We start from the raw sequence: 16,105 nt of genomic DNA, 5'->3' as shown, positions 1-16,105 counted from the left end.
ATATCTATCATATTAATGTAGCAGGATTATAAAACATCAAACGAATGCAAGAGACTACTTAATATTTAGACTAACATTTAAATGCATTATATCAGTCAGCAAATTTTTCTGAATGTAATAAATTACTAAATAGTCTAGTTTTAAAATTATTTCTTACTTACATATTGTATGTTAATCTGCATTACAGTTAATGTTTTCCTCTTAATGCTACATAATTATTCGACAGAATCTGTAGTTAAATTGAGATAATGTTTATTACATAGTTCTGAAGACTATCAATATTAAAATTCCAAATAAGACAGGAAAAAAGTTTTTTAAATAAAGTTATACACAATTTTTTTAAAAATATTTTAAAAATATACGAAATACTTAAACTTTTAGAAACTGAAATTTCTTGCAAATATTTACATCATACCTATTTAACTATACGCGTTACCTCTGTTCTGAAAATATTTTTTCTATTAATATCCACATGAAAAGAAAATATAAATCCTAACATCATGTTCAAAACTTTTCTGTATAATGTAAGCAATTTTTTTAACTTACATAGCTTTTGGTGGTGCCACGTACTCAAATTAAAGATTGTAATTTAAAAGATAATTAAAAAAATTGTTTTTAAAATTGCATTGAATTGAAATACAATGTATGTCTACATATGAATTCAATTACTACTGCTTCGTCAATAACTGTACATTTTTAAAATTTCATTTTGCAGTCTCGCAATTTAATTACCTTAATATGAATCTTACATACATTACTTTAGAAACTTTTCTATCATTCTCAGAAAGGTTTGTATTGCATAACAAATTTTAAACAAACTGATTGCATGATAATAACATATATAAAAGTGAACAGAAGCTATGTTAGCTAAACATATGCATTTAAGTTATGTTTATGTACATGACATATGTTGTAATTTAATTTAAATTTGTAATTTAATTTGTAACTTAAATGTTTATGTACATTTAAGTTATGTTTATGTTTATGTTATGTACATGATAAAATGATATTTAATGATTTGCAAAAAACATTGATATTTAAATTTAAAGAACACAGTACTCTGTCAAGAATCAAATTTACTCTGCATTTGATATTCTACATATTATGTAATGAAATAAGTGTTATGCTTTTAACCTCTTAGGACAGTTATTTCATATAAAATTAGTTTCCAATTAAAATAAATAATCATAAATTTTGCTGACAATTTTTATATTACTAGTGTTAGTAATTATTACAAGGGATGATACTTCAGGTGTCAAAAGTAAACATAAATTCAATTCTTAAAACATAAATGAATAAAAAATTACAACTTATAAAAGTCAACAAAAAGTTTGCTGAGGGTCCCTTAACCGTGACGTCACAAGCCAGTTTCGTTTCAGAGCGCAGGCCTTATCTATCTCGATGGTGACGGCTATGCACACATCAATAAAAATGATACATGCACACACCTATACGTTGACAGAAATGATACACTGAGAATGAAAATTATGCATCAGTGTGAACGATGACAATGATTACACATAATCGTGTATTACCTTACGTGGCTATACATATATTAGTACAAATGATACACTTATACATTAATGGAAATGAAATACTGAAAATGGCACATTTACATTAGATGAAGAATAATGGTAACATGTAACCGTGTATCATCCTATGTGGCTGGCTATACACACAGTAGTAGAAATGATACACTTAAACATTTATACATTAATAGAATAATTTATGAAGCTAATGGTGGCCTATAATTTCTCATTCTTTTCATCTCTTGTAATGCTTCATTACTGCAAGGAACATTTCCAGTGAGTTTTGAGCAGTCCAGTTTTTCAATTAATATTCCATCTAACGATTCGAGGCGACATATGCTCAACCCCTGGGCAGAGTTTTCGTCCTAGATATGACCTACAGTGCTATTTATTTTAATAAGCGAGGAACATTTTAAAGAGTTATATTTAAAACATATATTACTATTATCACATTAACATAGAAACATGGGGAGAATTTTCGCTGCATAATGGGACATTACATCCGCTTCATCCAACTCAATAAAACTACAATTCTTTAATTACATACACTTTAAAAATCTTCACAACTCTGTCTTACTGTTGCCACTTATTTTTCTTAAATATTACAATTTCATTTGTCACAGTCATGTACTATTATTTATAAGTTGTTATAAAATTAATTTTTACGGCACGTGAGAATTCATAATAAACGGTTATTATTTGCAAGTTTTGTAATATATTTAAAATAAAAACAGCCTATATTTAGTTCCAATAAAGAGGAATAAATAAGCAGGAATTGGGACTATAATATGTGAAAAAACTGCATTAACATCAAATGTCATCCATCCACTACAAGTTTAGAAAAATGTGTTTGAACTTGAGTGGATGAATAAAAGTATTTTATTAATGATTGAAAACTTGAATAAGATATAGGGAGATTGTGAGCTAACGGTAGAAATTTAATAGCAAATACCCTGAATGGTTCATAATTTATGATACAGCTTTTATTTCGAATCATTATTTCTGATTAATCTCTTTACTAACAGAATTTTTTCACGTTTTGTTATTGTAAGCTATGCAGTGATATATTTTTTTACCTCATCTGTTAGCTTACTAAATCTTTAGCACTGGTGTATTTTTATGTTCTCTGACCAACTAAAAAATTTCTATTTATCATCTGTTTGTATTTGGTCGTACCTTTCCTTCTCCATTATTAGTATTTTTTCCAATTTCTGACCAAGTCCAAATAGTGCGATCATTAAATGCAGTCACCAAAATGCTAGATTCCTCATGGAGCTTTAGATTCCGAGATAAGCCTAGCTGAGTTATTCCCAGTATTTTTTTTTACTGAAAACAAGAGTTTTATTAAGTGCTTTATTATAAATCTAATCTTCAAGAAAAGTTTTATTTTAGGCAATTTATATAGGGATCTTTTTACCTCCCATAAATGAATTAGAATGAATGCAAATAACATTTTTACCTCATTAAAGGAAATTAATTTTCCCCCTTCTTTTACTTAAGATAAATGTTTTTTTATAAATCAACTACCAGTGATGTAAATTATAGTTAACTTACTTCATGTAACTCATTATTTGAATTGTATTTATTATGTATGATGCAAAGATACTGGAATTTTGTCTTTGTATTTTGAATTCATAATATTTCATTTATACACTTCTCAATCATTTAAATATCTCATTCTTCCTTTTTTCAATCACTTATATTTAATAAACAGATGTAAATACATATTACAGTGAAGTTCTAAGGAATGCACATCTTGTAAAGCTGAAAATTATTTTAACAAACAAAACTACTTTACAAACATATAAAGCATCTGAAATAAATAAACATAAAAAGCAGTACACATCACAGCTGAAGTAGTTTCATTTTCAAATACATTCCTGTACTTCAATAAATATTAAATTATTTCAACCACTTTTGCTAGTTGCTTCTGCTTTTCTGGCAGACACCAAATTATGCCATGATGAGCCTAAACAGGCATAAAGTCTGCCCTTATCATAAACAATTTAACATTTATCAAATTTTAACATTGAACTATTAATTTTAATAAACATTCTAAACAAACAAATTAAAAAAAACATACCCCCAAGGTATATATACTGGCGCTGATTACTGAACATCGATGCAAAAGTGAAACACGCAAAAATGAGACAAGTTCCAAAAAATGCAGTAGGAATTATTGCCGGATCTACTGATATTACAACATCCAGCAAAGGTCCCAGGCCCAGTCCTGAAAGGAAGTTCAAAAATCTTTTATTAATAATGCAGTAATTTTCACAGAATTTAACAGTACAACAAAATTAATTTTTAAGATACAGCTGCACTTCAAACACCCAAATCTACTGAGCAGCTTTCATCCTTAAGCCTAATATCTATTTATTTTTAAGTGAAAAATTATATAATTAAGAAATAAAATATTGCCACTGAACAAAATAAAACTCTTCAACAAAATTTATTTGCTTAACTCAAGGTTTATTTCAAGTGAAATATATCATTGGAATTCATTTTTTTTACTTAAGACCCTAAAACTATTTTATCTTTAACCCTTTGCGGCACAGTGTGTCTGGTCTGGTCTGGACACACCTAAAAATTTCCTTCTGTACGCAAAGAAAAATTGAATTAAAAGGATTTATAGGTTACTCTGAACCGAACTAGTACAGTCAAAAGTCGTTAATTCGGACACCCATAATCCGGACCTCAAACCTACAAATTTTCTGCGCGTTCATCGCGTTGACACATGCGCTTAAGACCTTTACAGCTGCGAATATGCATGTGCGCATGCGCATAATACGTTTACGCATGCACGTTTAATATATAACGGATGGTATAAGCTAATTCAGTTAATGTTGCCGATTGCATTGTTCCTTAATCTTTGAATTGGATCCGGCTTATTATTTTTTGCAGACTGTTAGAGCAATTTTATAAAAGTAAGCTTGAACTTTTGATTATGTCACATAGAATTTCCAATATATATTTACTAATATGTAAAGGATCTACAAAGCAAAAGTATGTTTTGAAGTCCATTAAACAAAAAGTGAAATTGCCGCAAAAAATGGATAAAGGCATATCCTTCATTTCTCTAACCACTTCGAAATCTGTTTATCAATACGCTGATCTGCGGCGGGGGAGGGGGGGACGCTGCGGCGCGCAATGAATTGGAAGTTGATCTGTTAGCACTATCCTTATCTTCAGGGCAGATGTTTTTATTTTATTTGGCTTATAATTCCTTACTAAATGTAGTATTTCATCTCGATGTACTCTGTCTTTGATATGATTTAAATCAAATTCCTCGTCATTATAATTCGCTTCCGATAGTGAAGAAAGTGACACAGAGGTTATTGAAAACGAAAAAATTTCGATTGACAAATTAGTCGGTATCCTCGACACAGCAATTATAGGACTTAAACAGCGGAACTTTGTAACTGAAGAAGAAATTATGTCTGTTTATAGAATTAAAGAGAAAGTATTATCAAATAAAACGAAGCAACTTAAACAACTTACATTGAAAGAAATGTTTAATAAAGTAAACAAATAAATATTAAGCTTTTTTTTGTAAATTTTGATACCCTTTAGATCATAATTGTTCTTTATTTCATAAATTACGGTTACATATTTTTAATTTTATAATTTCTGCATGGTATCTTACCAGATTTAAACTGATGATTGATAATCCGGAATCGCCAAAGTCTCGACGAGTCCGGATTAACGACTTTTGACTGTAGATGGCAGCTTAACACAAACCAGTCCATGTTAGCCACACAAACCAGTCCATTTTAGCCATGTTTAGTTTTTTAAGACCCTCATTTTTCAGACAAATCTTCCAGATTTTTGAATTGTTTGAAAAGAAATTTGTGTGTTATTTTTTTGGCTGCATGCTTATCTCCTTACTTATTTGTCATCAAAAGGTACACAAAAAAAAACAGAATTCTTTTTTTGCAAAATGATTTTCAGGTAACGATAATGAAGGAGGCGAGAGAAATTATGTTAATAAATATATTATAAAAATAATTCAAATGTATATGGAGTAAACAATCATACACGTATTTTATGTAAAACTAATCAAAACCATGCACTGCAATACTTTCCTAATTTTAAAAGGTTTTCAATAAATGAGCAAGTTAAAATTATAAAACCAAATAATCTTTGTTTCAAATGTTTTTCTTCATAGTGTAAGATACAGTTTTTGTGTGAAAGTGCATCATCATATGATTCACTTTCTTAAGCAAAATCAAATTCTTTTGAAAATAGATATTACAGAGCAATTCTTCAGTGACAGGGTCAAGCCCAATGCATAAACCATATGTGCTACTATTCATTCACACAACATACACTAGCTCTATAACTAAAACAAAATTCACTAAAATAACACACATTTTATGCAATACTAGCTTGGAAAGAAGCTGGTGTACAACAACCTTTGCAAACTGTTTCAAATTAAAATCAATTAGAAATGAAAGTTTGTCAGTTTTTTCCTTTGGCTCATTAAAGCATTCCTGCCAAACTATGACACTCAAAAACCAAGACAATTTTTTTAGAAATTAGATTTATTTTCAGTGACAAAAAGATTTTTAAATGATAAAAATAAATTTTTTAATAATGAATTACCTTCAAATCGTTACCAATAAATATCTGAAAGTTCAGTTACATGTGCAAACAGAACATTCTGCATTAATAACTTTTTGGTCCTTAGTTTCCACAGAAACAAATGAACTTTTTTTTTTTTTTTTCAACATAGCTCATGCTGTCTCAGAGCTTTTATGTACGAATATGTTCAAGAACATCGGCATTTCCGCCATACGAAATCAAAAAATTGCAACTACAAACTGTACACATCACAAATGCATTGTACATTTCGTTGAGGAAAGTCACCTGTGTACGATTTTTGAAAAGTACATGAGTATTTTACCTTTTTTGCAGACATAACTAATACTAAATATCATAATTTCTTACACTATTTCTCGAAAGCACGTACTTTCACACAGGTTAGCGACAAGATTAATGAAATAACAACCTCGATCTTGTTTGTACTCACTGGAGTAATATGTGACAGATGATGCACAGTGGCACTCGATGCTCATTAGAGAAAAGGAACACAACATTTTTGGACAAGTGCTCTAACTTACAAAGCAGAAGCGTGCCATAATTTCTCACTGAGCAAATTAATCTGGTTTTCTATACAGTCTAGAGAAAAAGCAGGTGCTTTCAGACACCCCAAATCACTTTGCAAATAACGAAGTATTACGCCATGCTACTTAAAAATCGTGAGAAACATGTTGTAAATCGGGTTGGAGGAAGAACGGTCGGAAAACAGGATTCTCCCGCCTAAATCGGGAGGGTCCGCAACTCTGATTAAAGCCTGTTGAGAGATTATATGAAACAATAAAATTATCTAGTAGATATAAACCTAATCATTTATTCAAATTGAAACAATGGTGGCTGACACTATTACAGTGGCACCTGGTTTTGTTCGAAGTACAAAATGATTACGATGCAGCTGCGCAGATTAGTTTTAGCCGACTGTTGTGAAAATGCAGATGTGTTTTGGCAGATCATTGAAGCTTCAAAGCAGTTACTTGCATACCAACGACTTTAGAGTTTGCTGTAAAGAGAAGTCAAGATATTTACAAGCCTAATGTTAAGTGTGCTAAGTCGGTGAATTTTTGTGTTGCTGCCTCAGATGTTCAAGTGTTGTGGGAGTTCAATGCTTCAGAAATTGAAGAAGAGGAAGAATTAAAATGTAGTTGATAGATTGCTTGACAGATGAATTTGAGAAAAATTTTTCATTTGTGAATGAAAGATACAAAACTTATTTATTATGGAAATTTAGTTACGATGAATTAGGAAAACAATTATTTTTTAGCTGAAAAGCGATTTCTCTCGCCTTCCTAGCGTGCCTTCATGGTATAGTGGTTCTGCATGCTGCGCCGGTATTCCAGAGGTTCGTGGTTCGATTCCCAGCGAAGGCAATTGCTCATTTTTCATCTTACCTGCTTCCGAAAAATACCTAATGTCTCTACAAGTTAAAAGGGTTTTTCTAAAAATGATTTGATTGCTAATAAGGATATAATAAATGACCAAAAACAGACTGGAGTTATTAAGCTATGTGAGAGAAATAAGCATGAGTATTTTATGCCTCATAAGAGGAGTTGTTAGGGAAAATAGACTACTAATGACTGTTTAGGAACAGGTCCAAATTTAAACACCAAAAATTCTTGATGTAATTTAAAATTTTCATAATTTCAAAACAGCTTTCAACAGTGACACGAGAAGGCATCAATGATAAGAATTTCCGAAATAAACAGAAAAAAGTCTAAAAAGTTTCTTTGGTATTCTGATAACCCTAGTGAAGAATATACAATTACATGAATGAAAACGACTGGTATTTGGCTGTAAAAGCTCCCCTTTCATTTTGAGTGCCGCAATAAAGAATCATGTAAAAAAAATTAAGAAGTAAACCTAAGTTATTTGAAATTTTGAATTCAACACTAAAATGGGCAATTGATAGTATGGCAGAAATACCAGGTTTTAATGAGTTTCCCACCACTACGAATATCTTATGGGAAAACCGTTCACGTTGGTGTGTTTAATCATACTCTGTCAAACAAATTTGGCATTTGGAACAAAAAGATTTACTTTAGAACACTCTGTGGTGAAATTTGTAAAAAAATATTGTTATTATTAAGGGTTAAATATTATTATTATAAGGTTTTTGAAATGGAACTATCATGCTACCAGATTAGAACAATCATTTACTTCCAGTTCTGTTGCAGTCACCAAAATTCCAAAAACAAGGACCAGAGCACTCTGGCCAGCCTATTGATGTTGATGAGGAAAAAGATCAGTATGCAACTGATCAAGAGCTTGCTCAGGAGTTAGATGTTAATGCCACATCTATTAGTCGTCCTGTGCATTGCACAAACCTGATCTAGAACTGCTGGGTGCCGCATGAGAAAACTAAAGCAGTAAGGACAGACGTTGATCGGACCTGCACTAATATTTTTGGATATAAAATCAAGGACAAAATTCTGGACCAGATGATCACTTGTGATAAAAAGTGAATTTACTTCAACAACACAGGCCAAAAAGGTGGGTGGTCTGCATCCGGTGAGCCGTCGGCAGCATCACAAAGCACTATTTGACTAACAAAAAGATCATGCTTTGTATCTGGCGGGATTGTCGTGGTATTATCCACAAAGTGTCTGGAAAAAGACAGTAAAGCATACAACGAAATTCAAGTCCATGTTGCCACTGCTTTCAAGGAAAACCGTCAAGGAGTTCTGGCACAAAAAGGTATGATGTTCTATCACAATAATGCTAGACAGCATGTGTCTACTCGAATAGAATCTTTTCTTACTACCACCATATAGCTCCGACATCGCTTCTTCAGACTTCTACCTTTTTTCATACCTGCAGCTATATCTTGCTGGTCCATTCTACACAGAACATCCGAAATGAGATTGATCTGCTTTTAAACTTGCAGCCTTTAAGTTTCTGGGCCAAAAACTTTGAAAAACTACCAAAACACTAGCAGAAAAATCATAGATTTGGGTGGTAATTACTACCAACACTAAAGGTACTGATTTCATGGTTTTTCTTCCTAACTTTATTAAGAACATTTTTTGGCAGAAATCTTACAACCAGTTTGTTAAGAGTGAGTCATTTCAGTTGTATGTTTCAGTATGCTGTATCAATATTTAGAAAAACTGTGCCAGAAAATAGACTTAGTGATGGTGAGATAGTGAAAGTTCAGCAACTAAAAGTTTTAGGGTTGAACTGGAATCCTGATAGAGACGAGCTGTCGTTGGACCTTAACAGATTGGTGAATTCCTGGAAAATATTTCGAAACAGTAAGAGATGTGCTTTATAGACAGCAAGAGTTTTTGATTTTTCCAGTGTACTTGTTCCATTTGTGATACTTGTAAAATTATTGTTAACATATTGAGCACGGCGAAGAATTTGCTGTCCTTTCCATTCAGCTGGGGCGAGTGATCAAGCGGTGCAATGTTGCAGGGTGATCTGCGACTTCATGCATTGAGCACAGCTTCTCTAATTAAGACACAATAACACGCCGAATAAATACTAATAATAATGCGGTTTTGCATCTGAAGATGGTGGTTCGGTAAAACCATCGAAACTAGTCCTGTGAAAATTTTGTAAATATAACGCTGATTTTTGTTGTTTGACTTCTGAATTAGTACAGCTTCTCTGTTAGTGAGCTTTGTCGGGCTATCAACATACAAGCCCTGCCTGTGTGTGACAAAATTCGTGGTCACGAATGTTAAAACTGTCGATCGAGGGGACCGACGCCAGCCAAACAAAAATTCCAGTGCCAGGCCCCAGGGTCTGACGCCGGCCCATCGTCGGTCCCCTTACATGGTATAACAAAACTGGTAAATTAACGGACGTTACCATTCTGACATTCTGTTTTCTGTATTACAAGAATGAGCAAGTGGTGGTACATGTGTTTTGCGATGTTTCCTTAACTGCTAACAGAACAGTTGTTCATTTTAGATATTCTGAGAGTAGTGGGAATTATAGTGCGTGTCCCTTTATAATGTTGAAAAGTAAGAGTTTTACCACTAAAAAAATTAATGCTGTCTTGCTTAGAACTAATGCGCAAAATGATAGGTGCTAGAATGGGAAATTACTTAAGAGTGTTCCACGGATAAAATTGAAAGAAGTGTTTTGGAATGATTCTTGCATTGCATTGTTACATTGTGTCGTGGAAGCTCAGGAAAAATCGAGAGCGAGTTGTTCGTCCATCTGAAGATAACCTCGCAGATTGGCTTTACTACAAGAATCTCGGTTGAGAAGTCAGTACTGGATGAAAAATGGTGGTCAGGTCCAATTCGGCTTTGGAAAAGTTGGAGAGGTGTCCTAAATAATAGGTTATACATGTTCATAATGGAAATACTAAAAGACCAAAGGAAGGATTCAGTTAAAAGCTTCATAGTTCAGTAGGAGTTAGCTAGACAGCTTTGGAGCAAATTTTCAGTTTGAAAAGCTCGGAGGAGACCTTCGTGCTCGGGCATGTACTGCAGCATTTAAACAATTAATCGATCAACCAGGGAAACCAGTTGAAATATTCAGTGGATGTGGAACGAATTTTATAATTAGTTAAGTGCCTATACGACAAAGACAACTAGTATTTTACTTGGGAAATGGAAGCATTACATTGATAATGAACTTTCTATCAATCATCATTTTGGAGGCCTAAGAGAGGCAGCTATTAAATCCATGAAGTTTCACCCGAAATGTGTTATAGGATCACTGGTTCGGAGTTAAAAAGTGTCCTGGAACTTGATATTCCCCCCATCAGTGAAGGTGGAAACAGTTATACGATTTCCCAGTCATCTTGGAAATCATGGTTCAAAGATTACTCGACTCTGTCACAAGTGCATTACAAGTGGAAAACACTCAATTACAATTTAAATGTGAATGATTTAGTGTTAATTAAGGATCAAAACATGCTGCCACTTAATTGGAACCTCCCAATCAATCAAGAAGAATTACGTTCCTGACCTAAATTGTAACCGTGCCATTTCCACTACCATAGCCAGACTAAGGACCAAAAAATTGAAAGAAATGAAGATATCCTCTGATGGCCAACAAAATTATAATAGCTGTCCTCACTGTAATGATATCAAACTTTCCCCAAACCATCTCTTCGACTGTCCTGCTATTTTGGCCAAGCTCTTCAGTATAGATATAGCTCCCTCGAACCAATTCCTCTATTCGTGGGAAATTATTCATGTTGCTGTGGCTATCCTGGATACTTTTGTTCCTATTTGGCTCCTCCGCACCAATTCCTTGGACAAGACAACAACAACAAACATGGATTCACTACTACCAACCCGAAACCAAAGCAGAAATCAAGGAATGGCCCTATTTCTCATCACATAAATCTGTAAAGAAGTTCCTGGTGCAGTCATTTGCAAGAAAGGTTCTGCTGAGTCTCTTTTGGATGAACAAGACATTATTTTTTAACACTACACACCTAGGAAAAACACCATCACCAGCCCGTCATATTTCAAATCATTTCGGTCTGCAGTCAGATCAAAACACATGAAAGATGTCATTCTGCAAGAGTTGCAACTATCACTGACCTTCACTTTGACAGGGTTGCCACTCAAACAGGAGAATGAAATTCCCTGACTTTTCCAGGTTTTTGAGGTATGTTTCGAGAAAATTCCAGTCTATCCGCGTAATGTACGTTCGCTGTGCTAAGAGGTAAATTAATTATAGTATTACTTGTACTGTGTAGCAAATTCACTTAATTATTCAATAAATCCCAGAGGACATTTATTCTTAATTATTCTTGGTACACTTTGTTTGATAATTTTGTTTACTTTTCCGCTTAAAAACTTAATAAAATTTATGATATTTACATTGGATAACAACTGTACGTTTTATTTAATTATTACTCATGATCATCCCCAGTTCAACACGAGGCTAATCCGGTTCTTATAAATCACAACACAATGCTAAAAGTTAGGTTACATTTTAGGTAAATTTAATTTGTGTGAGGTGTATTCTTAAAAGGCAGCTTAACACTTGAAAACACAAATATAATTATAATAGGAGTTGTTTTCTCCACTGAAGATTTAGAATCTGCCCAATCTGGAATAACATAAGGCTTTTTTTGCAGACATTCTGCAGCTAAACGAAAGAAAGAAATCTATTTAATGATATTTTTTTACTAAATTGAGGTATTTTATATTTATTTCGCAGCATACATAAGGAAAAAATATGTGCATTAAATTTCGTGATGTCATCATACTGCTAGAATTAATTTCAGGATTATGTCAGAGAAAATTTCGTGAAATTTGGAAATATTATTTACTAATGATACATAAATTTAGAGCGAAGAAGCAACATTAAATGATATGAATAACATAAAAATAAAGATAATTACTTAAAAATTTAATTAGAATAATCAACAATATTTTAGCAAATATAGTTATATTACATGGTTATCCTAGATGATTGATTACTATTTTTTTGTTTTACTGCAAAATGACAAGGTATTTATTAAGAAGAAGAAGAAGAAGAAAAAAAAAAAATTGCGGTAAAATCCTAGTATACGATACGGCCTTCGCATGATTTTGAAAATTGTCGCCAAGAGCAAAATGACCCGTTTACTGCTCATCATCATGTCGCCAAATCCCGCTGTAGCATACATGGAGATTATTCTGACCAAAGAACGTCTATGTAAAAAGCGGAGGGAAAATTTGCCAAGGGATTTGACAACGGAACAGCCAGAATTTCCCTCTCCGCGATGTGTACAGGAAATTGAGAAACACATATTAAGAAGAAACGTTCTTTGACAAAAAAGAAAACTACGAAAATCTGTTTTTAAATTATTGCGAAAAATCCAAGAAGAAACGTTTTATCAAAGAACGTTTTTTCTTGGATTTTTCACAATAATTTTAAAAACGGATTTTCGTAGATATTCCCCCCCCCTTAAAATAAGTAATCCATGAATTAATTTACTTGCGCCAAAAAATATTTTCTTTTCCTATAAAGACATTTTAAACAATATTCATTTTATGAACTCTTGATAACGTGACCTTCGAACTTCGACACCGGTTTCGAGCTTTGGCGACAGATATATCGCGCAGGCACAGCTCTTTCCCGCTACGATGGAACCGAGCCACGTCTGTTGCAGAGAGGTTTTCCTTCTTTACAACACATATTTTTTTTATTCTAACCTTCATGGTACCGTATACTAGGATTAAACCCATTTTGTTTTATACGAGAACAGGTACTTTCTTTAGTTCATGCACTGCACATGCGATTCTCGAGGTTACTGGAAACCAAAAGTTGCGGGAAACTTGCTTTGCCTTTCTAAAAAGACAATCAAATTGGAGCTGCGAAAATTGGCTCTATGCCAGCTGCCCGAATGACACTCATGTGATACACAATTCGCCAAAAAAGTAATCTCTTCCGATGTCGGCGCAAAACTCGCCTTTTTTGGCGGGATCGTTGTATGAAATTCCCTGACTTTTCCAGATTTTGACTAAAACGCTTAAATTCCCTGACTTTTCCCTGAATTTTTTGGTCAATTTCCGAATTCCCTGACTTTTTCCGGTTTTCCAGGTAGCGTGGCAACCCTGCTTTGATAATCTTTCACATCTGGCACAAGTGATTACCACATATCTGGACTACTCAAAGAGACAATAAGAGGAAAGAAATTTTGTTCGAATGAAGAGGTAAAGGACGACTACAAGGAATTGTACAATTAGCTGCATACACAACCACAAGATTTTTTTTTACTAGAGGAATACGTGGATTTCCTTTGTGTTAACCATCAGGAAGACTACTTTGAAAAATGATACATTTGTATTCTACCTTTGTTCAATAAATTGCACGTAAAAAGTATTTAAGGTTTTGATTTAATTCCCCATCGAATAACACAGACTGAAATTTAAAGATAAAAATGAAAAAAATTGAGTATATATTTTAATTTCCCACCAGTGTATTTGTCTAAGCAACATTTAGCAAATGAAATTAAAACAATGATTAACAGAAAAACATTCGGTATAGAGAAGACAAAATTATTTCAAACCAAAATAAAAAATTATTCTAATTAATATTAAACAAAAGCATCTCAGGTAAAACATATAATACACAAAATTGCACCGAAAATATGTTAATTTTTAATGAAAAAAGTGCTTAAGAATTCTTAAAAATTACCATACTGTATCACAGTATTTTATTTAAATAAGTGATAAGGTTATTACCATCTAAATAAGTTAAATGCTTAATTTGGCTTATACAAAAAGAACAGCAAGCAAAGCAGATAACTAAAGCTCCAGTTGAGTTCAGGTAATAGGAGTTATATTGTGCTTAATTTTTTTCCTTTCGAATGCGACGAATTTAGCTTACCAGAGAGAAAAGAAAATCCTGTTAAGTACATGAGTCTTGTTTTTGTGTTTTTCCCATCATCTGGAGTAGCCATCAAAGCAAGCATAAATCCAATGGATCCAAGTGCACTAAGAAATCCACCCTGTAATAAAATATGAAGAAAAACTTAAAAAAAATATATTTCAATTTTTTTAACAATATAGTCCAGAACTCATAGAAATTTATCAAAATATTTGATTTCTTATTCTGACAGCACTCCCTGACTTTTACCTCCAAAGACTACTAAAAAATACCTGATGTGGACACCACATAATTTTCTTGTACAGCCTCTTAAATTATGCACATTTTTTTGCTGCACTTCCTTTAAACTTATTTCCTCAAATTTCATCAGAGGTATATAGTGCATCCATCCGTAAAGTCATGGCGCACTTTTAATTGGTCACAGGAAAGGAATAAAACAAAATAGAAATGTGAAATCTTTGCCAAACAAAAGGAAAACTCTCCAAGTTTCCATAGTATTATGTGCACACACAGGAAATGAGAAAGAGCGAACCGCGAACACAGCACCGCGAAATGAGAAAGAGCAGATCAGCCTATCTACGCCCATGCCAGTCGAGATGTGGACCGACCGTACAGAGGAAAGTTCAGTGTGTTCTGTGGCTTGCCAAATTCGACTCCATGACCAAAGTACAACGTGACAATGTGAATATTCGTCGTGTGTACAATGAACTGCATAGAAATAACATTAATCGGTGGGATAAGCAGTTGAAGGATAGCGGCAGTTTGTTGGATAAACCCCATCTTCACAGGCCATCGGTCAGTGACGAGTCTGTAGAGGCTATATGGAAGAGTTACATAAGAAGCGCTTACAAATTGCAGCTGTTGCACGATATCAAACCGACGGATTGACACAAACGATTTGCATTTGCTACAGATAGGCTTCACGAGTTTGACAATGAAAACCGATTTCTGCAGAAGATTGTGTTTAGCGATGAGGTGACATTCCCTGTTAGTGGACATGTTCATCGACATAACATCCGAATATGAAAATCTTCATGCCCACGTAGAGTACAAACGTAACAGCCCTAAAGTGAACGTGTGATGTGGCTGGATGCATGATAAAGTGACAGGACCATTTTTCTTTGCGGAGTAGACTGTGACGGCATGAATGGAGACCACATCAAACTGCACTGAGTAGGTATGAAACTTAAAGAGGTTTTCTTTTGTTTGGTGATGGTTTCACCTTTCTATCTTGTTTTGTTGCTTTCTTGTGACTGATCAAAAGTGCACCATGACTTTACGGACGCACTATATTATATTTTTAATTCAAACAACAATTAGCAAAGTCATAAGATCTACATGAAATGATAAAATGATGAACACCAAAATGAAGAGGTATTAAAATTCCTCAAATGAAATGGAACATGCAATGAAAGACATTAAAATTACACTAAAATAAAAACCTCTTTCAGGTATGGAAATAAATTATTATTGACCTCTTTCTTGATTAATCGGTTCAAACTCGTTAAAATGCTTTAGTATAAGACTATTAAAATTCGGACATTATTAAAAAAATCTGATGTATACACCACGACTTCCTTGTACAGAATTTTAAATTATACGCATTTTTCTTGCATTTCATTTAAACTTATTGGATTGAATTAAATCTACTTCGCCGACAGCGCATAAACCACAATAGAATAAATGCA

At 33.2% G+C, this 16,105-nt stretch overlaps 1 protein-coding gene across 1 annotated transcript in view; it reads right to left on the bottom strand.

Annotated features, from left to right (window-relative positions):
- BI-1 (Bax Inhibitor-1) overlaps positions 1 to 16,105 on the bottom strand; it is a 76,522-nt gene that overhangs the window by 31,836 nt on the left and 28,581 nt on the right. Inside the window, exons 3-4 of the mRNA XM_085813535.1 lie at positions 14,418 to 14,538; positions 3,613 to 3,759 (exon numbers count right to left, since the gene is read on the bottom strand). Coding sequence (XP_085669661.1) covers positions 3,613 to 3,759; positions 14,418 to 14,538 — 268 coding nt within the window. The remainder of the gene's footprint in view (positions 1 to 3,612; positions 3,760 to 14,417; positions 14,539 to 16,105) is intronic.

This window comes from Stegodyphus dumicola, chromosome 3, assembly GCF_044657685.1.
Source record: "Stegodyphus dumicola isolate Sdum_Otavi_A_Nest chromosome 3, ASM4465768v1".
Lineage (NCBI taxonomy): Eukaryota > Metazoa > Arthropoda > Arachnida > Araneae > Eresidae > Stegodyphus > Stegodyphus dumicola.
This window is presented reverse-complemented; position numbering and strand designations above follow the sequence as displayed.